The sequence below is a fragment of the Hemiscyllium ocellatum genome, chromosome 38, assembly GCF_020745735.1.
Source record: "Hemiscyllium ocellatum isolate sHemOce1 chromosome 38, sHemOce1.pat.X.cur, whole genome shotgun sequence".
Classification (NCBI taxonomy): domain Eukaryota; kingdom Metazoa; phylum Chordata; class Chondrichthyes; order Orectolobiformes; family Hemiscylliidae; genus Hemiscyllium; species Hemiscyllium ocellatum.
Genome location: NC_083438.1, coordinates 20,843,440 through 20,870,336, shown reverse-complemented (window position 1 = coordinate 20,870,336; position 26,897 = coordinate 20,843,440). Strand labels below are relative to the sequence as shown.

The following is a 26,897-nucleotide window of genomic DNA, read 5'->3' as shown; positions in this document are numbered from 1 at the left end:
TAAGCTGTTCATAGAGTCATCGAGGTGTACAGACCCTTTGGTCCAACTCGTCCATGCTGACCAGGTATCTTAAATTAACCTCGTCCCATTTGCCAGCTCCCGGCCCATATCCCTCCAAACCCTTTCCATTCATATACCCATCCAGATGTCTTTTAAATGTTTTCATTGTACCAGCCTCCACCACTTCCTCTGGCAGCTCGATCCACACACGTACCACCCTCTGGGTGGGAGAAATTGACCCTTAAGTCCCTCTTAAATCGTTCCCCCCCTCACCCTAAACCTATGCTCTCTAGTTCTGGATCCCATCACCCCAGGGAAAAGACTTTGTCTATTTATCCTATCCACCCCCCTCATGATTTTGTAAACCTCTATAAGGTCACCCCTCAGCCTCTGACGCTCCAGGGAAAACAGCCCCAGCCTAGTCAGCCTCTCCCTATAGCTCAAATCCTTCAACCCTGGCAACATCCTTGCATGCAGTATTCCAAAAGTGGCCTCACCGATGTCCTATACGTGTCCTCCTGCCTTTTCAAGGGACATGCACACCAAGTCCTCTGTATGTTCTAGGGTCGGACCACTCATCATGTACTCTCTTGGTTTAATGGAGCTTGAGAAATGCAGATTTCAGATTTATAAAACTGTTAACGCACGCATTGTCGTTGCAAGAACAGAAATCCTGGCACATCTTCACAACATTCAGGAGAGCTTTTTCCTAAAGTCACTAGTACGTTGGAGAAAAGATCTATTTTAATAATGCAGAGCTTTAAAATAGCATCGCGAAATTGTTTTCAGGGAAGGTGACCAGTAGCTTTATTTACAAGTTAACGGATAGATATATACATGTACAGATAAATATTCAAGTAAATGGCGAGGGGGCTGAAGCTCACGAGTTCACAACAGATCGAAATGTGTCGATTTTTACAAGTACTGGTGATCTCAGCTGTCACATCGTGTGGTGACATGAAAACCAGGTAGCTCCCGAAGGAATCATTCCGAACAGAGTCACTCCTGAGAATCAAAACTGTTTTGCATCTCCTGTGTGCTGCTTTCCATTGTAAGTTGCCTTGTCATATCATCTATTTGCTCAGGGGAAGCACTCAGGAGGAGAGAGTTGAGACGATTTGCCAGAAAGGTAAATAAACCCACAGGCTTGGCTCTGAAGTTGTAAATTAAATCCGACAACCCGGCCCAGACACAGCACTTTTTCCCTTAATTTATACAGGTTATTCAGCACGTTTGAAGATTAGCAGGTTATTTTTAAACTGAGGAACGTTTGTTACCATGAGACAGTAAGATAGGGGAGCAGACGTAATTCATTCAGACCATCTAGTTCTGTGGCTGAGCTGATAACCCCCAGGTCCACTTTGCTGTCTCAGTCCCATCACCCGTGGTTCCTTTACTGATTAAGAAAACTTAGCTGTGAATATACTTAAAGCCCCAGCCTTGACCATCCTCTGTGGTCAGAAATTACACAGATTTGACTATCTTCCAAAGAGAGGAAATTCCTCCTCATCTGTTAAAAGAAAGCACACAACACCAGGTTAAAGTTCGACGGGTTTATTTGGAAACACTAGCTTTTGGAGCATCGTTCCTTCACCAAGTGGTTATGAAGGAGCTGATGAAGGAGCAGCGTTCTGAAAGCTATTGCTTCCCAATAAAACCTGTTGGACAATAGCCTGACATTGTGTGATTTTTAAACTTGAGATTAGAGCGGTGCTGGAAAAGCACAGCAGGTCAGGCAGCATCCGAGGAGCGACGTTTCGGGCAAAAGCCCTTCATCGGAAGTGATTTTTAACTTTGTCCATCCCAGTCCAACACTGGCGTCTCCACATTACACTTGTGTCCTAAGGGTACAACTCCTTATTCTGAGATGATACCTTCCGGGCCTAGACCCTCCCACAAGGAGAAACAACCTCTTCAGTACCTACCCTATCAAGCCCGTGAAGAATCGGGCATGCTTCTGTGAGGTTATCTCTCATTCGTGTGAAGTCCAATGACTACAGGCCCAACCTACTCACCCTCCCCTCATAAGACAGTCCCTGGGATCAGCTGAGTGACCTTTCTCTGGACTGTCAGTCTACCTTTCTTCAGATAAGGGACCCAAAACTGTCCACATTATTCCAGCTGTGGTCTGACTCATGCCGTGTACAGTTTTAGCAAAACCTCCCTCCATTTCTACCCCATTCCCTCTGAAATAAAGGCCAACTTTCCATTCGCCTTCCTGGTGACTTATTAATCTTGGATGCTTGCTTTTAATGATTCGTGGGCAAGGACTCACGGCTCTCTTTCTTCCATGGTTATCTGCAAGCTTTCTCTCTTTAAATAATAGTCAGCTCTTCTATTCTTCCTGCCAAAGCCCATTACCTCACATTTCCCCACATTATATTCTATCAGCCAAGCTGCTTCTCACTCGTTTAATCTGTCTATATCCCTCTGTGGACTCTGAGTGGTCTCCTCACCATTTGCCCTCCCTCTTCGTTGTGAGAACACATTGACTCTGTGTTGTGCAAAAAGCCCGTGACGGACGCACCCGATGTGGCCTCCTCTACATCGGGGAGACAGGCCGCCTACTTGCGGAACGTTTCAGAGAACACCTCTGGGACACCCGCACCAACCAACCCAACCGCCCCGTGGCTCAACACTTTAACTCCCCCTCCCACTCCACCAAGGACATGCAGGTCCTTGGCCTCCTCCATCGCCAGACCATGACAACACGATGCCTGGAGGAAGAGCGACTCATCTTCTGCCTAGGAACCCTCCAACCACATGGGATGAATACAGATTTCTCCAGCTTCCTCATTTCCCCTCCCCTCACCTTTATCTTAGTCCCAACCCTCAGGCTCAGCACCGCCTTCCTAACCTGGAATCTTCTTCCTGACCTCTCCGCCCCCATCCCCACTCCGGCCTATCACCCTCACCTTAACCTCCTTCCACCTATCGCATTCCCAACGCCCCTCCCCCAAGTCCCTCCTCCCTACCTTTTATCTTAGCCTGCTCGGCACACCTTCCTCATTCCTGAAGAAGGACACTTGCTCGAAAAGCCGAGAGGCATCTGATTCAAAACACCTTCGGAAACGACATTAAATCAAGTCGCAACTCGATTGTGAGAAAATGTGCTTCATCTGAAATACATAATGGGTAGTTTAAATAAAGGAATCTATGGAAATGAGATCTCCTGTCAAGCATTGTGGGTTTCAGTGTATGCATTCATAATCTTATACAGTGTGCATTCAAATGCAAATTAGCAGACTTCTGTAAAAATGTGTATTATTAACATTTGGCACCTCATGATGGGAACTATTAGGTCTGTCAGTAATTTGCCGTACTTTGATTATGGAACCAGTTGGAAGTATTAGAGTAAAGAAAGCCAACAAAGAAAAGTCCAGCACAGGAACAGGCCCTCCAAGATGAAAAATGTGTTGCTGGAAAAGCGCAGCAGGTCAGGCAGCATCCAAGGAGCAGGAGAATTGACATTTCGGGCATAAGCCCTTCGTCAGGAATGAGGAAGGTGTGCCAAGCAGGCTAAGATAAAAGGTAGGGAGGAGGGACTTGGGGGAGGGGCGTTGGGAATGCGATAGGTGGAAGGAGGTTAAGTGAGCATTCCGGATTCCATCCCCTCCCCTATCAGCGTTCTGGAAAGACCACTCCCTCCGCGACTCCGTCGTCAGGTTCACACCCCCACACCAACCCAACCTCCACTCCCGGCACCTTCCCCTGCAACCGCAAGAAATGCAAAACTTGCCCACACCTCCCCCCTCACCTCCCTCCAAGGCCCCAAGGGATCCTTCCATATCCTTCACAAATTCACCTGCACCTCCACACACATCATTTACTGTACCCGCTGCAGCCGATGTGGCCTCCTCTACATCGGGGAGACAGGCCGCCTACTTGCGGAACGTTTCAGGGAACACCTCTGGGACACCCGCACCAACCAACCCAACCGCCCCGTGACTCAACACTTTAACTCCCCCTCCCACTCCACCAAGGACATGCAGGTCCTTGGCCTCCTCCATCGCCAGACCCTGGTCACATGACGCCTGGAGGGAGAGCGCCTCATCTTCTGCCTAGGAACCCTCCAACCACACGGGATGAATACAGATTTCTCCAGCTTCCTCATTTCCCCTCCCCCCACCTTTATCTTAGTCCCAACCCTCGGACTCAGCACCGCCTTCTTGACCTGCAATCTTCTTCCCGAACTCTCCGCCCCCCACCCCCTCTCCGGCCTATTACCCTCACCTTAACCTCCTTCCACCTACCGCATTCCCAATGCCCCTCCCCCAAATCCCTCCTCCCTACCTTTTATCTTAGCCTGCTTGGCACACCCTCCTCATTCCTGAAGAAGGACTCATGCCCGAAACGTTGATTCTCCTGCTCCTTGGATGCTGCCTGACCTGCTGCGCTTTTCCAGCAAAACATTTTTCAGCTCTGACCTCCAGCATCTGCGGTCCTCAGTTTCTCCTTCAGCCCTCCAAGCCAATCCAGATCCTCTACCTAAACCTGTCGCCTATTTTCTAAGGATCTATGTCCCTCTGCTCCCTGCCCATTCATTTATCTGTCTAGACACATCGTAAATGAGGCTATCACTCCCGCCCTTACTAGCTCTACTAGCAGCGCGTTCCAGGCACCCATCACCCTCTGTGTGAAGAACTTTCCTCTAACCTTTACCCCTCTCACTTTGAACTCGTGACCCCTAGTAATGGAGTCATCCACTCTGGGAAAACGTTTCTTGCTATCCATCCTGTCTACAGCGCTCATGATTTGTAGACCTCAATTAGGTCCCCCCTTTCAATCTGCATCTTTCCACAGAGGAGAAAGTGAGGTCTGCAGATGCTGGAGATCTCTGATTCCTGAAGAAGGGCTTATACCCGAAACGTCGAATCTCCTGTTCCTTGAATGCTGCCCGTCTTTCCACAGAAGATAGGCATCTGCAAGTCCTTGACCACGAATCAATAAAAGGGCGGCACGGTGGCACAGTGGTTAGCACTGCTGCCTCACAGCGCCAGGGACCTGGGTTCAATTCCTGCCTCAGGCGACTGACTGTGTGGAGTTTGCACATTCTCCCCGTGTCTGCGTGGGTTTCCTCCGGGTGCACCGGTTTCCTCCCACAGTCACAAAGATGTGCGGGTCAGGTGAATTGGCCATGCTAAATTGCCCGTAGTGTTAGGTAAGGGGTAAATGTAGGGGTATGGGTGGGTTGCGCTTTGGCGGGTCGGTGTGGACTTGTTGGGCCGAAGGGCCTGTTTCCATACTGTAAGTAATCTAATCTAATCTAAAAAAAAAAGTGAACATCCAGGTAGTATTTGACTTTAGTAATTAGAAAACCAGTAAGGGATTTGCTCGAGAAATCTCCTACCTTTAATGAATCATTTCAAAACCAGTAGTGTCCCGTCGTTGCATGCCTGAGTCCCAGCGTTACGCCTCAGACAGTTACTAGGGAAACCTGTTATGGGTGTTGCCCTGGTCCACGTTGAGTTCTGTGCTCCCTAAGGCCATTCAGAGCTTTGGCATTGAGTCAACATTTCCCAGACAGTGTAAGTGCGTGTCGCAAAATGAGGAGATGGAATTTAAATTGCAGTAGGAAAGCGGAAGATGAGAGCAACATTTGACAGACAATCTGATTGTTAGAAAACATGTTGGTGCTGGTGGAACTATGGTCTAAATCAAGGCATTTCTGCAATTAAGGGCTTGCTTGTCACAGCTCTGGGCTCCTGTTAATACGAGATTGTAGTTAACTCCATTTTAACTACAATTACCCAAATGCATTCTATTTAAGTATTCTCAATAGTTAATTATCAGAGTTGCATCATACTTGTTTCACATCACATCCTTTCTTGCTAATTATTCTAAATGTGCACTTGTAATGATGTCTGGAAAGACCATCTTGAATTTGGCACGGTGGCACAGTGGTTAGCACTGCTGCCTCACGGCGCCAGGGACCCGGGTTCGATTCCCACCCTCAGGCGACTGTCTGTGTGGAGTTTGCACATTCTCCCTGTATCTGCGCGGGTTTCCTCCGGGTGCTCAGGTTTACTCCCACAGATGTGTAAATTAGATAGATTGGCCAAGCTAAATCACCCATATTATCCAGGGATGCGTAGGTTTGGGTGGATTGGATTGGCCATGCTAAATTGCTCATCGTATCCAGGGATGTGCAGGTTAGGGTGGATTGGCCATGCTAAATTGTCCCATAGTGCCCAGGGATGTGCAGGTTAGGGTGGATTGGCCATGCTAAATTGTCCCATAGTGCCCAGGGATGTGCAGGTTAGGGTGGATTGGCCATGCTAAATTGTCCCATAGTGCCCAGGGATATGCAGGTTAGGGTGGATTGGCCATGCTAAATTGTCCCATAGTGCCCAGGGATATGCAGATTAGGTGCATTAGTCAGGGGTTAATGTAGAGAAATAGATAGAGGAATGGGTCTGGGTGGGGTTACTCGTCAGAGGTTCAGTGTCGGCTTGTTGGGATGAAGGGCCTGTTTTCACACAGTAGGGATTCTATGAAATTAAAAAATCTGCGCTGGGGTAAATGCTGATTGAATGAATTGCAACATTTAAAAGACATTTGGTTAGTTATATGGATAGGACAGGTTTAGAGGGATATGGGCTAAACACAGGCAAATGGAACGAGTTCAGTTTATGAAACCTGGATGAGTTGGACCGAGATGTCTGTTTCTGTACTGCATGACCCTATGAACTCTTTCACAGGACATGTGTGGCTCTGGGCAGGATAGCATTTATTACCCTCGTTTCCCAGATCGTAGTTAAGAGTCAAGCACATGGCTGTGTGTCTCAGAGTCATATAGAAGCCTCAAGACCAATTTCCCCCAACAATTGACTACCATCATGAGATTCTTAATTCCAGATTTTTACTGGATTCAAATTCCATCAAACTAAGGTCCCCACAACATTAACTGGATGTCTGGATGAATAACCTGGTGATGATACCACTAGCTTCATCTTTCTTGCCTGGCAAGGACAACGCTTAAAAGGCATCTGGATGGGTATATGAACAGGAAGGGTTTAGAGGGATGTGGGCCTACTGGGAGCAGATTAGGTTAGGATATCTGCTTGGCATGGATGAGATGGACCGAAGAGTCTGTTTCCATGCTGCACATCTTTCTGACTCTATGACCCTCCCCCCACCAAGTAATCTTTTGAGGTTATATAATGATACAGGGGAAAGTGAGGACTGCAGATCAGAGTCACGAGTGTGGTGCTGGAAAAGCTTTGAAGGGCTGATGCCCGGAAACGTCGATTCTCCTGTTCCTTGGACGCTGTGCTTTTCCAGCACCACACTCTCGAGATGATGATGCAGCGAACTTTGTTTCAACCTGCACCTTATCTCCTGGCAGTCTCGATAAAATCGCGAAAATTAACGTCCCTCAAACACCATGAAGCTTACTCTCCAATCATTACAGTTTTTAAAGCTGTTCACGTTGATGTAAATATACTCGTACAGTTGAATAGCCACCCGAAATATTGATTCAATTTCAAGTCAATTCCTCCTCATATGTTTGAGTAGTCAGTTGAGGGTGCAAGTCACAAGGCTTTTTAACAGGTAAGTTTTATTTAAGGCAAAGTTTTATTATCATTTAAGTGACTTATGCTATAAATAAAGCGTTGTGCATTTTATTTCCATTACTTAGTGCGTGTTTCCACATCGATTATGTGGGCCTCTTGAACATCTGGAATATATTTGATTGTCTGGTGCGTTCCTGAGATGCAGGTTAATAAAAGGTTTACTGTACTGCTTTGTTGTAAAGGTATACTGTCACATTACAGAGAGATCGCTGGGGGTGGTTTAATGTGAGGGTCACCATACCTCAGGTAGGGGGGGGAAGAGACACCTTTCACAGGAGTCTCTGACAGATGTCGGAATTGAACCCAGGCTATGAGCTTCAATCTGTATTGCAGGCCAGACAGCTAAGTGCATCAACCCCCTTTATTCATTGGACGCATTATTTCCCAACCAGGAGCCGTCAGGTAGTCACTCCCACCTCGCAGAAGCAGGGACGTGGTCGCGGCAGACGGAAAACGGGGCGGGAGGAGGCAAATGCCTTCACTCTCGACTCCAGGCCAGAACTCTGACACTCGGGCCCTTCATACGCTTCCTTGTCAGACTGGGGCAACATCAGAAATCTCAGGGCCCGAGGCCCACCGTGAAACGGCTTGAAGCGCATCATGCTTCAGAAAGCTTGCTCACACGCCTCCGTTTTGGGAAGAGGAAGTGCGATAAGGAAAAGCCTGAGCATGTTTATGGAAAGGAATAAAATGGCTCTCTATTGGTATAAATGCCGGCAATCTTAGATTCCCTTCAGCATCATCCCTCCTCCCCTCCCTCCATTCAGCTTTGCATGCCAACAGCAATTAAGTCAGATGCCTCAACACCTTAAGCTGTTTGCAGTCTTAAGGGACCGTGAAGGTTGCTTGTTTCTGGATCAGTTCAATCCCCTAATGGGCGCTTGGCATAAACCTGGAAGAATCAGCCAGGGAAGGGCAATGGCATACCCTCCAGAAAGGTCAACTCCAATGGCTTGGGTGGCATGGTGACTCAGTGGTTAGCACGGCTATCTCACAGCACTACGGACCCAGCCTTGGGTGACTGTCTGCTTGGAGTTGGCACATTCTCCCCCAAACCAAAGATGTGCAGGTCAAGTCAATTGGTCTTGCTAAATTGTCCCACAGTGTTGGGTGTATTAGTCAGGGGGGTAGGCGCATGGGTCTGGGTGGGTTACACTTGGGAGGGTCAGTTTGGGTTGTAGGGCCTGTTTCTATCCTGTAGGGAATCTACACTAAGCCAGCCGGAGAAGGGCAACGGCATATGCATCAGAAAGGTCAACTTCAATGCTGTATATTGTAGGCGTCGTTTACTTTGGGTTGTAAATTTGGCAGCGAGATATTAGCTAAGAAAATAGATATTTGTGTTTACTATTGCGGGCCTAGCACTTTGGAAGGAAAGAATTGATTCATTGGTTTTCTCCATCCAACAATTTAAGCCTTAGTTTATGACGCAGACTTGCAGTAACTATTACTTAATAATTCTGTCCCTTTAGAGGAATCATTTTCTTAAAAAAAATAGAAAACTAAATTGGCTGGATGCCTTCTTTTTGTAAAAGTCCATTAGCTTTTGTTCTTGAGAAGCTGGACACTGAAAGTCTCAGCATACATCCAAGCATCTGTATTACGTTTAAGGTGGATAAGTGATTATAATTATATACACTCTTTCCTTCAAATACAAACTCATGTGAACTTCAGTTCGGCATAGGCAGTCTTATTGCTATCAATCAGTGCAGGTGGCGCTGTTGGGTGCAAAGGGTTAATGTTCGGTTCGGAATAAACAACATCTGTCCCTGATGTCTGAAATGAAACAAAAAAGGAAATAATTGCACAGTCAGAATACTTATTCGTTGAATATCTTACACTCTAATACATAGGTCTAGTGTGACTCTCACTGATGATGGTACCGAGTCACGGTGACGAAACGTCTGAAAACAAACACTGCAGCTCAGCGAGCTAACTTACAGACTTATCATTAACCTGAGCTACAATCTTCTCAAGCATCGCTAACACTGATATATGTAGTCCAGTCCACCTTATACAGCAACGTACAGGTCTTGTTCATCTTATATATGAATATATAGGCCTAATACATCTTATATATGATTATATGTATTATATAAACACTTAAATGTGTTACATCTTGTATGCTAATACATAGGTCTTGTAGATCTTACACTTAATAAAGAAGAAGTGGATATTTTAATCAATAATATATAGATCTTGCGCATCTTACAAAATAATACATAGATCTTATATGTCTTATACACTATTATATAGATCTTGTGTGTCTTAAGCACTAAGATGTAGGTGCTGTGCATTTTATGCATTGATATATGGATCTTGAACATTGACAAAATAACCTTGTGCATCTCTTTCAGTATACATATACATGTGGGTCTTGTACAACTTATACTCATATTCATCAGACTTATACCAATATTCATAGGTATTATACCAGTACCCAGAGGTCTTATAACAGTATTCATTATGGAGAAAGTGAGGTGTGCAGATGCTGGAGATCAGAGCTGAAAATGTGTTGCTGGAAAAGCGCAGCAGGTCAGGCAGCATCCAAGGAACAGGAGATTCGACATTTCGGGCATAAGCCCTTCTTCAGGAATGAGGAAAGTGTGTCCAGCAGGCTAAGATAAAAGGTAGGGAGGAGGGACTTGGGGGAGGAGCGTTGGAAATGCGATAGGTGGAAGGAGGTCAAGGTGAGGGTGATAGGCCAGAGTGGGGGTGGGGGCGGAGAGGTCAGGAAGAAGATTCTAGGTTAGGAAGGCGGTGCTGAGTTCGAGGGATTTGACTGAGACAAGGTGGGGGGAGGGGAAATGAGGAAACTGGAGAAATCTGAGGTCATCCCTTGTGGTTGGGGGGTTCCTAGGCAGAAGATGAGGCGCTCTTCCTCCAGCCATCGTGTTGTTATGGTCTGGCAATGGAGGTGTCCAAGGACCTGCATGTCCTTGGTGGAGTGGGAGGGGGAGTTAAAGTGTTCAGCCATGGGGCGGTTTGGTTGGTTGGTCCGGGTGTCCCAGAGGTGTTCTCTGAAACGTTCCGCAAGTAGGCGGCCTGTCTCCCCAATATAGAGGAGGCCACATCGGCTGCAGCGGATGCAATAGATGATGTGTGTGGACGTGCAGGTGAATTTGTGGCGGATATGGAAGGATCCCTTGGGGCCTTGGAGAGAAGTAACGGGGGAGGTGTGGGCGCAAGTTTTGCATTTCTTGCGGTTGCAGGGGAAGGTGCCGGGAGTGGAGGTTGGGTTGGTGGGGGGTGTGGACCTGACGAGGGAGTCACGGAGGGAGTGGTCTTTTCAGAACGCTGATAGGGGAGGGGAGGGAAATATATCCCTAGTGGTGGGGTCTGTTTGGAGGTGGCGGAAATGATGGCGGATGATACGCTGTGTATGGAGGTTGGTGGGGTGGTAGGTGAGGACCAGTGGGGTTCTGTCCTGGTGGCAGTTGGAGGGGCGGGGCTCAAGGGCGGAGGAGCGGGAAGTGGAGGAGATGCGGTGGAGGGCATTGTCGATCGCGTCTGGAGGGAATCTGCAGTCCTTGAAGAAGGAGGCCATCTGGGCTGTACGGTATTGGAACTGGTCCTCCTGGGAGCAGATGCGGCAGAGACGAAGGAATTGGGAATATGGGATGGTGTTTTTACAGGGGGCAGGGTGGGAGGAGGTGTAGTCTAGGTGGGAGTCGGTCGGTTTATAGTAAATGTCCGTGTTGATTCGGTCACCCGAGATAGAAATGGAAAGGTCTAGGAAGGGGAGGGAGGAGTCTGAGAAGGTCCAGGTGAATTTGAGGTCGGGGTGGAAGGTGTTGGTAAAGTGGATGAACTGTTCAACCTCCTCGTGGGAGCACGAGGCAGCGCCGATACAGTCATCGATGTAGCGGAGGAAAAGGTCGGGGGTGGTGCCAGTGTAGCTGTTAAAGATGGACTGTTCCACATATCCTACGAAGAGACAGGCATAGCTGGGGCCCATGCAGGTGCCCATGGCAACTCCTTTGGTTTGGAGGAAGTGGGAGGATTGGAAAGAGAAGTTGTTCAGGGTGAGGACCAGTTCAGTCAGTTGAAGGAGGGTGTCAGTGGAAGGGTACTGATTGGTACGGCGGGAAAGGAAGAAGCGGAGGGCTTTGAGTCCTTCGTGATGGGGGATGGAGGTGTACAGGGACTGGATGTCCATAGTGAAGATAAGGCGTTGGGGACCGGGCAAGCGAAAACCATGGAGAAGCTGGAGGGCGTGGGTGGTGTCCCGAACGTAGGTGGGGAGTTCTTGGACTACCTCACCTACCACCCCACCAACCTCCATATACAGCATATCATCCGCTGTCATTTCCGCCACCTCTAAACGGACCCCACCACCAGGGATACATCCTCTGGCAGCTCATTCCATACACGCACCACCCTCTGTGTGAAAAAGTTGCCCCATCGGTCTCTTTTATATCTTTCCCCTCTCACCCTAAACCTCTAGTTCTGGACTCCCTGACCCCGGGTAAAAGACTTTGCCTATTTATCCTATCCATGCCCCTCAATAATTTTGTAGACCTCAATATGGTCACCCCTCAGCCTCCGACGTTCCAAGGAAAACAGCCCCAGCCTATTCTGCATCTCCCCAGAGCTCAAATCATCCAACCCTGGCAACATCCTTGTAAATCTTTTCCAAAACCTTTCAAGTTTCACAACATCCTTTCTATAGCAGGGAGACCAGTCTTTCACACAGTATTCCAAAAGTGGCCTAACCAATGTCCTGTACAGCCTCAATATTACCTCTGAAATCCTATACTCGATGGTCTAACTAATAAAGGGAAACATACCAAATGCCTTCTTCACTAACCTACCTCCCTACAACTCCACTTTCAAGGATCTATGGACCTACACTCCAAGGTCGTTTTGTTCAGGAACACTCCCCAGGACCTGACCATTAAGTGTATAAGTCCTGCCCTGATTTGCCTTTCCAAAATGCAGCACCTCACATTTATCTAAATTAAATTCCCTCTGCCACTCCTTGGCTCATTGGCCTATCTGATCAAGGTCCTATTGTACTCTGAGGTAACCTTCTTCACTGTCAACTAGACCCCCAATGAGGGAAAAGTTTCAATAAACTGTGCCCGATCTGACAATGATAAACCCAGCATTTCTACAGAATTTGTTCAGCGATTCCTGTTTTCGTTCCAGTGTTCCTCAATCAGATCCATGAAATGCTTTTTTTTCAACAGACCAGTAGTTCCTGAACTTACACAGCCTTAAACTAGTGCGTCCACATTAACTCGCAAGAAATTCATTAGCTCGTTGACTCAAAGGCACCCCATTCTGATTGGTTTCATCTGGAGCAACGTGGGCAGAAATGGTGGCTGTCACAAGGTCAAGGGTCACGATTGTGGGCAGACAGAGAGAGCTACAGATGCCACCATCAAATCTCTGTCTTCACGTAGAGCTGGAGGAATTCAGGGCAGTTGTGAGTTTGACCTATCACATCTGCCTCAGAGACGTTTATAGCTCTGTCGTGATGTGTGATTCTGAGCGTCCCTGAGTCACCTGGTGTTGAGAAAATTGATACCGTGCCCTGTAACCTGAGACGTGGTCACTACCTCCTCTGAGTTGGAGCTCCTTGCTCATTTCCACTGTCTGAAGCAATGGTGGAGGAGACGACATCGGCTTTACCCTCTGCTGTTGCTCAGCAATAAGTAAGACTCCAATGGCCCTGCTTGACGGTGGGGAAGTACAAACCATAGGCATATAAACCACAGGGAGCAAACATGCTCAGGGAGGCCCCTTCCATAGCACGGTAGGCTTTGGGACGTAAGGAATTGAACATACAAGTAAACGAAGTTCTGCTTCACTTAGAAAGGGTATTAGAGATACTACATCTGGGAGTACCGTGTGTGGCTTTGGTCTCCTTATCGAAAGAAGGAGCCATAAGCCGAGGTTGTTTACTGGATTGAGATCGAGATCGATTGCCGTGCAACCTGATATTAGAGGTGGTGCAGGGGTTAGCACTGCTGCCTCACAGCACCAGGCATCCGGGTTCAATTCCAGCCTCGGGCGACTGTCTGTGTAGAGTTTGCACATTCTCCCCATGTCTGTGTGGGTTTCCTCCGGGTGCTCTGGTTTCCTCCCACAGTCCAGGGATGTGCAGGTTAGGGTGGATTGGCCATGCTAAATTGTCCTATAGTGCCCAGGGATGTGCAAGTTAGGGTGGATTGGCCATGCTAAATCGTCCCACAGTGCTCAGGGATGTACAGGTTAGGGTGAATTGGCCATTCTAAGTCATCCCATAATACTCAGGGATGTGCAGGTTAGGGTGGATTGGCCATGCTAAATTGTCCCATAGTGCCCAGGGATGTGCAGGTTAGGGTGGATTGGCCATTCTAAGTCATCCCATAATGCTCAGGAATGTGCAGGTTAGGGGGATTGGCCATGCTAAATTGTCCCATAGTATTAGGTGCATTAGTCAGAGCGAAATGGGTCTGTGTGGGTTACTGGTTACTCTTCAGAGGGTCGGTGTGGACATGTTGGGCCTGTTTCCACACTGTAGGGAACCTAATCTAATCTGATTCAATCAGGGGACGCAGGTATCTCTGGCTTTTCCAGCAGTTTTTGCCAGTCCCTACTCACCCTTTGAGAGGGCGATTGGAAAGTGAGCGCTGGAAAAGCACAGCGTCCGAGGAGCAGGAGAACCGACGTTTCGGGCATAAGTCCATCATCCAGAGTGTTGGTGGGGGCGCGGGGAGAAGAAGGGTTGAGAGATAAATTGGGGGGTGGGGGGGGGGGGAATGGAAGGGTGCTGAGGGGATGGTAGCTGGGAAGGAGATAGGTAGATGCATGTTGTGGGGGGGGTGATGGTGATAGGTCAGAGGGGAGGGTGGGGTGGATAGGTGGGAGGACGGACAGGTCAAGATGGTGGTGCTGAGTTGGAGGGTTGGATCTGGGATAAGGTGGGGGGGGTAGCGAAGGGGAAATGGGGAAACTAGTGAAGTCGATGTTGGAGGGTCCCGAGGCAGAAGTTGAGGCGTTCTTCCTACAGCAATCGGGTTGAATTTGGCGGCGTCGGAGGCCCAGGACTTGTATGTCCTTGGGGGGGAGTTGGAGGGGGATTTGAAATGGTTGGCAACTGGGCGGTGGGGTTGTTGGGCGCGTGCGTCCCAGAGATGTTCCCTGAAACGCTCCACAAGTTGGCGCCCTATCTCCCTGATGTAGCGGAGACCACATTCGAGAGTGACGGACACAGTAGCTGAGGTGGAGTCGAGCTGCCTTCTTGGACCTCCACAGTGCAGGAGGTAGGGCGACCATGCCAATGGTTGGGTTGAGGACACTACCCTGAGGAGCCCCTGCGCAGATACCCTGGAGCTGAGATGACTGTCCTCCAACAACCAGGGCCATCTTTCTCCATGCCAGGTATGTCTGTAACCAGAGGAGAGATTTCCCCCCCTCACACCCACTGATTCCAGCATTGCTCGGGCACCTTGATGCCACACTCGGTCGAATGCAGCCATGATGTGAAGGTCTGTCACTCACATCTCCCCTCTGGAATTCGGCTCTTTTGGCCATTTCGATCCAAGGCTGTAATGGGGTCAGGAGCTGAACGACCCTGGTGGAACCCACAATCCAAGGATGTTCAGGTTAGGTGAATTAGCCAAGCTGGGTATCTGGATGGGTTGAAAATGTGTTGCTGGAAAAGCGCAGCAGGTCAGGCAGCATCCAAGGAGCAGGAGAGTCGACGTTTCGGGCATGAGCCCTCATTCCTGAAGAAGGGCTTATGCCCGAAACATCGACTCTCCTGCTCATTTGATGCTGCCTGACCTGCTGCGCTTTTCCAGCAACACATTTTCGGCTCTGATCTCCAGCATCTGCACTCCTCACTTTCTCCTATCTGGGTAGGTTACTCTTCGGAGGGTCGGTGTGGACTTGTTGGGCCGAAGGGCCTGTTTCCACACTGTAGGGAATCTAATCTAATCTAATCTAAATTGCCCGTAGTGATGTGTAAATGAGTTGCATTGGTTAGGGGTAAATATAGGATAATAGTGTAGTGGAATGGGTGTGGGTGGGTTACTCTTCGGAGGGTCGGTGTGGACTTGTTGGGCCGAACGGCCTGTTTCCACACAGTAGGGATTTTATAGAATCCAAACTGAGCGTCACTGAGCAGGTTATTGCTGAGCGGGTGATGTTTCATAGCATTGTTCCACCGTTTCACTGATGAAAGGGAATTGACGGATCCATGTAGATTAAATAATATTTTTTATGTAAAAATGCAGTTAATGAAAAGTCAATGCTGATGCAGTTTAAATCGCTCAAACCTCCAAACACATTAACAATAAAAAGTGAGAGACAATGTTTCTTTTACCTTCATGTTGTCAGGATTGGTCCCATTACTAGATGCTGTTGGTCCTGTAAAAGCAAGATTTAGATCTTGTTACTCTGCAGGCTTTCCAATAAGACTGTGCCCTTATTTTTTTTAAAAATCTCCTAACAAGAACTTGCCCTTGAGAAATTTGGGTGGCACGGTGGCTCAGTGGTTAGCACTGCAGCCTCTCGGGACCTGGGTTCGATTCCAGCCTTGGACAACTGTCTGTGTGGAGTTTGCACATCCTCCCCGTGTCTGTGAGCGTTTCCTCCAGGTGCTCCTCCCACAGTCCCAAGATGTGCAGGTCAGGGTGAATTGGCCATGCTGAATAGGGTACGCAGTGACAGTCTTTCTCCTAAGATAATGACGTCAGCTTCTACGAGGGGGCATAACTACAAATTGAGGGGTGACAGATATCAGAGGAGGGTTCGTTACGCAGAGCGTGGTAAGGGTGTGGAATGCCCTACCTGCTAATGTAGTCAACTCAGCCCCATTAGGGAGATTTAAACAATCCTAAGATAAGCTCATGGATGACTTTGGGATAGTGTAGGGGGACGAGCTGAGAATAGTTCACAGGTCAGCACAACATCGAGGGCCGAAGGGCCTGTTCTGCGCTGTCTTGTTCTATGTTCTAAATTATCCCATAATGTTAAGTGCATTAGTCAGAGGGAAATGGGTCTGGGTGGGTTACTCTTCAGAGGGTCAGTGTGGACTGGTTAGGCCAAATTTGCTTGCTTTTATGGATGATTGGGGAAAGAACAAGAATTTAAGCTCATCTGTAAAGAATCATCCCCGATTGTTTATGGGAATACTCAGCTCAGCTGGCTGCTGGCGCCATTAACAAAGACAGAACCCACCCTGGAGAAACTCAGCAGGTCTGGCAGCATCTGTGGAGAGAGACAGGCAGCTGACCCGAGTCCAGTTTTGCGATCCATCTTTGTGTTAACCTCACTGCCAAATCTCTTCCGGGTCTGCCCAGCATGAAGACATTCTGCCCCTCTCTCCCGATAGTATTGCTTCTCGCTCACTGTCATTGCTGTCGGTCTAATGCTTGGCCAAGATATTTGCTGAAATTGGCTCCCACGGCCACAGCTTAGGGCCCTGACTGCCTTAGCTCATCACACGTGGATTCCGAGCGCAGTTTTATCGTTCCGGTTTCAAATCCTCCCAGGATCACGGGTATCCCAACCTTCCTCACTGACGATACATACCCTGCAGCACGGTGGCTCAGTGGTTAGCACTGCTGCCTCACAGTACCAGGGTCCCAGGTTCGATTCCAGCCTCGGGTGTGTGGAGTTTGCACATTCTCCCTCTGTCTGCGTGGGTTTCCTCCCACGGTCCAAAGATGTGCAGGTCAGGGTGAATTGGCCGTGCTAAATTGCCCATAGTGTTAGGTGCATCATTCAGAGGGGAATGGGTCTGGGTGGGTTACTCTTCAGAGGGTTGGTTTGGACTGGTTGGGCCGAAGGGCCTGTCCCTACACTAGGGGGAATCTAATCTAATCGTTCACCAGCTCCCTCTTACTCTTAACGGCATAACCGCCTCACGCTCACTGCTGAAGAAGACTTGCTGGACTCGAAATGTTAAAGCTGCCTTTCTGTCTCTCGACGAATGTTGCTAGACCCACTGAGTTTCTCCAGTGATTCCTATTTTTGTTTGTCCAGTCTACCAACTGTCAGACTTAAAAATCACACAACGCCAGCGTACAGTCCAACAGGTCCATTTGGAAGCACTAGCTTTCAGACCACTGCTCATTCATCAGCTGGGGCAGGATCATCAGATGTTGTGGTGTTGTGGGATTTTTAACTTTGTCCACCCCAGTCCAACACCGGTACCTCCGCACTGTAACTCTCAGACTGTTTAACTGGCAAACCAGTCAGAATCCAGGCTGCCTCCCGGTGCCAGGGACTCGGGTTCAATTCCACTCTGTCTGTGTGGAGTTTGCACATTCTCCCCGTGTCTGCGTGGGTTTCCTCCAGGTGTTCCAGTTTCCTCCCATAATCCAAAGATATGCAGCTTAGGGTGGATTAGCTGGGCTAAATTGTCCTATAGTGTTCACAGATGTGCTGGTTAGTGGGGATTGGCCATGCTAAATTGTCCCATAGTGTCCAGGGATAAGTAGGTTAGGGTGGATTGGCCATGCTAGATTGTCTCAAAGTGACTAGGGATGTGTAGGTTGGGGTGGTTTGGCCATGCTAAATTGTCCCATAGTGCCCATGGATGTGCAGGTTAGGGTGGATTGGCCATGCTAAGTTGTCCCATAGTGTTCAGGGATGTGCAGGTTAGGGTGGATTGGCCATGCTAAATTGTCCGATAGTGTTTAAAATCTGATTGAAGATTTGTAGCTCGGGTATCCGTTGTTGTGGTTCTGCTCGCCGAGCTGGAAGTTTTTGCTGCAAACGTTTCGTTCCCTGGCTAGGGAACGTCATCAGTGCTGTTGGAGCCTCGTGTGAAGCGCTGCTTTGATGTTTCTTCCGGTATTTATATTGGTTTGCTCTTGCCGCTTCCGGGTGTCAGTTTCAGCTGCAGTGATTTGTATGTGGGGTCCAGGTCGATGTGTCTGTTGATGGATGTTCTTGCCGTTTCCGGGTGTCAGTTTCAGCTGTAGTGGTTTGTATATGGTGTCCAGGTCAATGTGTCTGTTAATGGAGTTTGTGGATGAATGCCATGCTTCTAGGAATTCTCTGGCTGTTCTCTGTCTGGCTTGTCCTATGATAGTGGTGTTTTCCCAGTCAAATTCATGTTGCTGGTTGTCTGAGTGTATGGCTACTAGAGATAGCTGGTTGTGTCGTTTTGTGGCTAGCTGATGTTCATGGATGCGGATTGTTAGCTGTCTTCCTGTTTGTCCTATATAGTGTTTTGTGCAGTCCTTGCATGGTATTGTCCGATTGTGTCCAGGGATATACAGGTTAGGGTGGATTGGCCATGCTAAATTGTCCCATAGTGTCCAGGGATGTGTAGGTTAGGTGCATTGGTCAGGGATAAATGCAGATTAATTGGGTAGGGGAATGGGTCTGGATGGGTTACTCTTTGGAGGGTCGGTATGGGCTTGTTGGGCTGAAGGGCCTGTTTCCACACTGTAGGGCTTCCATGATTTGTTACCATGGGGTGGCACGGTGCATCAGTGCTGCTTCACAGTGCCAGTGTCCTGGGTTCGAATCCAGCCTCGGGTGACTGTCTGTGTGGAGTTTGCTCACTCTCCTCCAGGTGTTCTGGTTTCCTCCCCCAGTCACAAAGGGTACTTGGGTTGGCTGTGCTAATTTGCCCCACGGTGTCCAAGGATGTGCGGGTTAGCCAGGGCAAAGGCAGGGCTACAGGGTTAGGTTAAGGGGAGTGATACAGGTCTGGGCCGGATGCTCTTTGGAGAGTCGGTGTGGACACTCTATGAAATCTCCCTTCAGCAGATCATGAGTTGAATTACTTTAAAATATTGAGTGATCTTTCCCTTCTGCATTGTCGAAGACTAAGGGAAGTTGGCTTTGTATTTAAGGCACTCCTAAAGCTGGGATTGAGACTGTAATTGGTGTGTTGATAGGCGTAATATTGAAATACAAGATAATTGAGTGTGTATTATATACGTGACAGCTCAAACACTTAAAAGGAACCATACTTAACAATCCAATCCATTACAGGATTAAATTATTCCGTTTTAATAATTTCTCGTGAATGTTTAACTAAAAAGGGTAACCATTCTTTTCTCATCTTACATTTCAAAAATTCTTTTGGGTGTGTTACATGATTTATAGATAGCCAGCTGGAAGTGGTCCAAGATATTTTCACCATTGGTTAGTACGTCTTGTTAAGAAAATTCTAAAAAACAAATATTGTCAGAAAATGCTAAAAGAAACAAGGGAAAATGCTGCAGCGTTGAGTTATCGGTTATTTTTCTCTTCTGTACAGGATGTTGGTGAGGCCACGTTTGGAGTACTGTGTACAATTCTGGTCAGCGACACTATTATTAAATGGGAGAGCAGGTAGAAACAAATTGCCAGGCTGTTTGAAATACGAGGAGAGATTGGATAGGTTGGGGCCTGTTCTCACTGGAGCGTAGGAGGCCGAGGGGTGACCGTATAAAGGTTTATATAATCATGAAGGGCATAGATAAGATGAAGGGCAGACGTCTTTTCCCGAGGGTAAGTGAGTTCAAAGCTAGAAGGGCATAGATTAGATTAGATTACTTACAGTGTGGAAACAGGCCCTTCGGCCCAACAAGTCCACACCGACCTGCCGAAGCACAATCCACCCATACCCCTACATTTACCCCTTACCTAACACTACGGGCAATTTAGCATGGCCAATTCACCTGACCCGCACATCTTTGGACTGTGGGAGGAAACCGGAGCACCCGGAGACACGGGGAGAACGTGCAAACTCCACACAGTCCAGTCGCCTGAGGCGCGAATTGAACCCGGGTCTCAGGCGACTGTGAGGCAGCAGTGCTAACCACTGTGCCACCGTGCCGCCCATTAGCATAGATTTAAGGTGAGAGGAAAGAAATTTAAAAGGAACCTGAGGGCAACTTTTTCACACAGAGGATGATCCATATGTGGAACTATCAGCCAGAGGAAGTGGTTGATGTAGATACAGCTCCAATATTTAAAAGACATTTTGACAGGTATGTGGAAAGGAAAGGTGTTCTGGGATATGGGTGAAAACAGAGGCAAATAGGACTAGTTTAGCTTAGGAAATTTGGTCAGCACGGACGAGTTGGGCCGAAGGGTCAACTGTATGGCTCTATGACTTGAAATAACATAGTTGAATAATGTTAATTGTGAATTAATCCTGAGTGAGTGAAAGATTACACTGACAGGGTTATCAGTTAGATCTGGGACCGCTGTAGCCCATGTGCTGTAGGCACATTGCCTTTCAGGAAGGAGTTTCGTGATTTTGACTCAACAACACTGAAGGAAAGGCGATATATTTCCAAGTCAGGATGGTCAGTGGCTCGGAGGGGAACTTCAGTTGCTGGTGTTCCCATGTATCTACTGCCCTTGTCCTTCTCAATGGAAATGGGTGAGGTGCTGTCTGAGGATCTTCGGTGAATTTCTGCAGTGCATCTTGTAGATGGTACACACCGCTGCTACTGAGCATTGATAGGGGAGAGATGGATATGGTGCCAATCAAGTGGGGGCTGCTTTGTCCCGGGATGGTGTCGAGCTTCTTGAGTGTTGTTGGAGCTGCCCCCATCCAGGGCAATTGGGGAGTATTCCCTCACACTCCTGATTTGTGCTTTGTCGATGTTAGACAGGCTTTAAGGAGTCAGGAGGTGAGGTACTCATGACAATATTGTCAGCTTCTGACCTGTTCTTTTGGTCATTGCAGTTATATGGCAAATCCAGCTCAGTTTCTGGTCAATGGAATTCACACACCATGGAATGACAAAGGGAAATGGTTAGATTGTCTCGAAATAAGGATGCCCAAAGCCTGGCACTTGTGTGCCACGAATGTTTCTTGCCCCTTTCCAACCCATGCCTGGATATTGCCCAGATCTTTTTGCATTTGGATATGGACTGCTTCAGTATCTGAGGAGTCATGAATGGCGCTGAACATTATGCATTCATCATCAAACATCCCCACTTAAGAGAATCATAGCATCCTACAGTGTGGAAACAGGCCCTTCGGCCCAACAAATCTTCACCAACCCTCCGAAAAGTAACCCAACCAGTCCCACTCTACTGCACATTTCCCCCTGACTAATGCACCTAATTTGCAAATCCCTGGACACTCTGGGATAGTTTAGCATGGCCAATCCACCCTAACCTACACATCCCTGTACACTATGGGGCAATTTAGCACAGCCAATCCACCCTAACCAGCACATCTCTGGACACTATGGGGCAATTTAGCATGGCCAATCCACCCTAACCTGCAAATCTTTGGACTGTGGGAAGAAACCAGGACTCACAGAGGAAACTCACATAGCCACAGTGGGGGATGTGCAAACTCCACACAGACAGTCATCCGAGGCTAGAATCGAACTGAGGACCCTGTCGCTGTGAGGCAGCAATGCTAACCACTGGGTCACCAAGGAAATCACTGAACAGGTGGGTTCTCCTGACAACTGCTTCACAGTTGTCATTAGACTCCAAGTTATGACTGAACGTAAATTCCACCATCTGCTCGGTCAAGATTCAAACTCAGTCCCCCCCAGAATGTCACTTGGGTCTCTGGATTAATAGCTTAGTAATACCGCAAAACCATAGCGTCGGTGGGTGGGGGATTCATTAAAAAGAAACTTTCTGATCAATCAGAACTGCACTCCCTTGACTATTGAATGCTCACAGTCAAAACATAGTGGCCCTTCAACCCAACAGTGTTGGTGCCTTTTCACTATCAGTCCCTACTTCGTAGGTGGGTTAAGGAGAGTAGAGTCCGTGCTTGATGACAGTCACATTAAATTTCAAAAGCACAGGAGGGAGGATAATGAGAACAATCAGTTTGATTCAAGCATACCTACCTTGGATGCAAGCATGTGGTCTTCCAACCACTGCACTTTGTTCTGGTGATGAATTAGATTGCATTGAAGGACACAGAAAAGCTTTGAGCAAAACATATGCCTTTGCTAAATGTGGCATAAGCTGATGTTAAGCTTTATATTTCCGCGGTTGTGGAATGAAAGCGGTTTATTGCAAAGCGATGATACATTCAATGCATTCGTTTCTATTATTTCGATGCAGAGCAAAGAAGCTATAATTAACACTGATTAAATAAAGTAATTAAAACACTTCACTCAATGAGAATTGCTCGAGCGTAGCAGGGTGATGAGTGCTGAACTAGTTCACTTACCACTTCCAGGTGAAGCCAATTTGCTATTATTTTGTTGAGATCCACCTTTTCCCCTATATAAATATTACACAATAGGCTTGTAGAGTTTGCTCAGCAAATTTACATTCTCTTGCAATTTACATTCACTAAATATGACTCACAGCCAAAATACAGTCATTAGTTTCCTAAGAATGCAGACAAAATATTCATTAAATTTTACTGACCTCCCCCGCCCCTGAAAGTTGATGAGCAGCGGGGAAGTGTTTGGCGAAAATATATTTGACTGCGCAAAAAACGGTGTCAGAGTTAAATCCATCGAGCTGCATCGTTTGGAAATTCATTGCCTACATTGCAAATGCTTTCGGTTCTTGGCTCTCGGCAGATTCAAACTCAGTCCTCCCAGAATGTCACTTGGGTCTCTGGATTAATAGCTTAGTGATAATACCGCAAAACCATGGCGTCAGTGGGTGGGGGATTCATTAAAAAGAATCTTTCTGATCAATCAGAACTGCACTCCCTTGACTAAACAGAAAAACAGAAGTGGCCGGAGAAACTCCGCAGGTCTGCGGAGAGAGAAACAGAGTCAACATTTCGAGTCCGGTTTCTGAAGAAGGGTCACTGGACTTGAAATGTTGAGTCTGCTTTCTGTCTCTGCAGTGGCTGCCAGACTTGTTGAGTTTCTCCGTTCATTTCCGTTCTGAGGAGCTTTGTAGCTCAGGTTGAGGTTCTGGATGTAGATTTGTCCACTGAGCTGGAATGTTTGTTCTCAGACGTTTCGTCACCATACTAGGCCTCAGGATGAAGCCTCACTGATGACGCTACTGCGTATGGTGACGAAGCGTCTGAAAACGACCCTTCCAGCTCAGCGAGCAAACCTACATCCATTCGTTTCTGTTTTTGCTTTAGATTTCCAGCATTCACAGTTCTTTTATTTTACCACCTTTCGAGTTTGCTAATAAACAGAGTCAAGTAACTGCAATCTAATGTTGAGTGCAGACTGAAATGCCCCATGGCATTTACAATGTCGCTAACCCATCTCATAATTTCCAGAATGCAATGGTGTGTTCAGAAACGACTTGATAAAGATCTTGTGAGCTTGCTGCACGCAAGATATAAGTGCACCTCTTAATTTCATTTGAAAATTTTCAACTTTTGATCATATTGTTTGGACCCATTTTATTCCAATCACTTGCGTTAAACCCTCGACTCCAATTTATAAGGAATGGATCAATGCAAGATAGTCCACAGCATGAGAGGTAGGTATTATGTATTTAGCGAATGGGCAAAAGAAGGTCCAAAACAGGTACAAGTGTTTCAGAGAAAGAAAGTGAGATGGAGCTTTCGATTCTCATATTTTCAAGTGCTTCACTTTGCGTGTAAACTTTATCCCAACTTTATGTGCATACATTAGGAAAATGACACAGTATTGTGACTATCTGCACGGTAAAGTATCAGTGATCTTTTTAGCTGATTTCTACAGATGAATTCAGTGACTGTAAGAACTCGAATGGGTGGTTAGACAGAGAAACTTGGAGCAGGAGTTGGCCATTCAGTCCTTCGAGCCTGACCTGCTATGATCATGGCTGATTCTCGATCCCAATATCACATTCCCCCATCTCAAACCAAAGACATTACTTATCTCCTCTTTCAGTGACACAGCCTTCTGCGTCGGAGAATACCACAGCTTTATCACCCTCTGAGTGAAGCCATTTTTCCTCATCTCAGTCCAGCCAGTGCCCTGAGACTGTTTCAAGACTCCCCCAATCAACATCCTCCCTGCATCTGGTCTGCCCAGCCCTGTTAGAATTCAATACATTTCAATCAGGTCTTCTCTCATCCTTCTAGTGGGTATAAGCCTAGTCGAACCAATGTTTCCAAATAGTTCAGTGTTGCCATTCCTGTTATCACTTGAGTGAATTCTCCACTGCACTCCGTCCACCACTGGAGCACCCTTCCTCAGATAAGGAAACTAGGACTGCACACAATACTCCATTGACGGTCTCTCTTAGGCTCTGTGTTGCTGTTTGATTCTCTTTGTGCTCGATATGAACGAGCTAGGCAAAGTGATTTACGACAATATTTTACCATAGAATATCATAGAATCCCTACCATGTGGAAACAGGCCCTTTGGCTCAACAAATCCAAAGCACCTCTCTGAAGAGTAACCCACCCAGACCCATTCCTCTACCCTATTATTCTACATTTCTCCTATCTAATGTACCTAATCTACGCATCCCTGAAGGTTATGGGACAATTAGCACGGCCAATCCAACCTAACCTGCCCATCCCTGGACACTATGGGACAATTTAGCATGGCCAATCCACCCTAACCTGCACATCTTTGGGAGGAAACCGGAGCACCCGGAGGAAACCCACACAGACACGGGGAGAATGTGCAAACTCAACACAGGCAGTCGCCCGAGGTGGGAATCGAACCCCGGTCCCTGGCGCTGTGAGGCAGCTGTGCTAATGACTGAGCCACCGTGCCACCCCAGGTTTCCTTCTGTCGTTTGCCTGGTCAACCTGTCAGAGCGAACAAAGCTGGTTTTTGAATCTGCTCGCTCGGGAAGCACATGCTGACAGGAATCTGGAAACACAGAGAATGGAACAGGAGTAGGCTGCTCAGTCCTTACAGCTTGCTCTGCCATTCAGTATGGCTGACAATTCAACTCACTCCCCTGCAGGTGCTTTCTCCCCTATATCCTTTGATTCCTTTAGCCCGAACAACTATATCTCACTCTTTCTTGAAAACAGTCGAATGTCTTGGTCTGGACCACCTTCTATGGCAGAGAACTCCACACTCTCTGGACTCCCCGCTCATGAGTAACATCCTTCCTGCATCTTGCCCGATTGGAATTTTATTAGTTTCTATGAGATCCTCCCCCTTTTATTTCTACACGCCAATGAGTGTAGCCCAGACTAATCCAACTCTCTCTCCATACATCAATCCTGCCATCCAAACACTTGACCTGATGAACTGGCATCTCATTCCCTCATACACTGATATCTGCTCCTATTGCTTCCATTTATATGGAAGACTGCATGAATTTTCCAAGACCCGCTCTCCCTCTGCGCTGTGGCCGGTTGCTTTAGAAAACAATTTCAGCAACTCTCCGTGTGTTCTCCCATCCCTATGCGATTACTGCTGAAAGTTACTTCGTTAGATCGACGGCAGTGTCTAATATAATCCAACTCCTTCAGAAAATACCTTTTTTTTTAAAAATCCCTACAGTGTGGAAACAGGCCCTTCGGCCCAACAAGTCCACACTAACCCTCCGAAGAGTAACCCACCCAGACCCCGACCCTATATTTGCCCGTGACTCATGTTCGTAACCTACACATCCCTGAACACTTCGGGCAATTTCCGAGGAGCAGGAAAACCGACGTTTCAGGCAAAAGCCCTTCATCCCGAAACATCGGTTTTCCTGCTCCTTGGATGCTGCCTGACCTGTGCTTTTCCAGCACTCCACTCTCAACTCTAATCTCCAGCATCTTGCAGTACTCGCTTTCAACAATGGGCAATTTAGATTAGAGTAGATTAATTCCCTGCAGTGTGGAAGCAGGCCCCTCGGCCCAACCAGTCCGTGCCGACCCTCCGAAGAGTAACCTAGCCATCTCCCTCCGACCAATGCACCTAATACTACGGGCAACTTAGCATGGCCAATTCACCTGACCTGCACATCTTTGGACTGTGGGAGGAAACCCACACAGACACAGGGAGAATGTGCAAACTCCACACAGACGGCCACCCGAGGCTGGAATCGAACCCGGGTCCCTGGCGCTGTGAGGTTTGCAGTGCTAAACACTGAGCCGCTGTGCCACCCAAACAGCCACCTTCAGACATGTCATGGCCAATTCACCCTGACCAGCACATCTTTGTGACAGTGGGAGGAAACCCACCCAGGCGCGTGACAGTCGCCCGAGGTCAGAATCGAACCTGGGTCCCTGGCGCTGTGAGGCAGCGGTGCTAACCGCTGAGCCACCATGCCACCCAAACAGTCACCTGCCGACATGTGATGTCAGAGTTCTGGGGCAGGTGAGATTTGAACATCCGACCTTCCAGCCCAGAGATGGTGGCATTGCCAATGCGCCAGAACACCCTCACTTTCAGAGATACAAGCTGGTGTGCTGCTCTCTCTTGCATTTGGATATCCTTGTTTGGATGAGCAGCTTTTGAGAAACAAAGTCAGTGTTGGGTTGTCACCAAATATGAATACCAGAGCAGGAATAGGCCATTC

At 47.7% G+C, this 26,897-nt stretch overlaps 1 protein-coding gene across 3 annotated transcripts in view; it reads right to left on the bottom strand.

Moving 5' to 3' along the window:
* Window positions 1-7,542: 7,542 nt before the first annotated feature.
* Window positions 7,543-26,897, bottom strand: part of LOC132833879 (carcinoembryonic antigen-related cell adhesion molecule 5-like) — a 79,996-nt gene continuing 60,641 nt past the window's right edge. For 2 of the 3 annotated variants that reach the window (XM_060852528.1, XM_060852530.1), the window contains 3 exons: window positions 22,681-22,733; window positions 15,895-15,938; window positions 7,543-9,353 (listed from right to left, as the gene is read on the bottom strand). In XM_060852528.1, the coding sequence (XP_060708511.1) occupies window positions 9,237-9,353; window positions 15,895-15,938; window positions 22,681-22,733 (214 nt within the window). In that variant the 3' untranslated portion in view covers window positions 7,543-9,236. The remainder of the gene's footprint in view (window positions 9,354-15,894; window positions 15,939-22,680; window positions 22,734-26,897) is intronic. The other variant, XM_060852529.1, reaches the window with a different exon arrangement.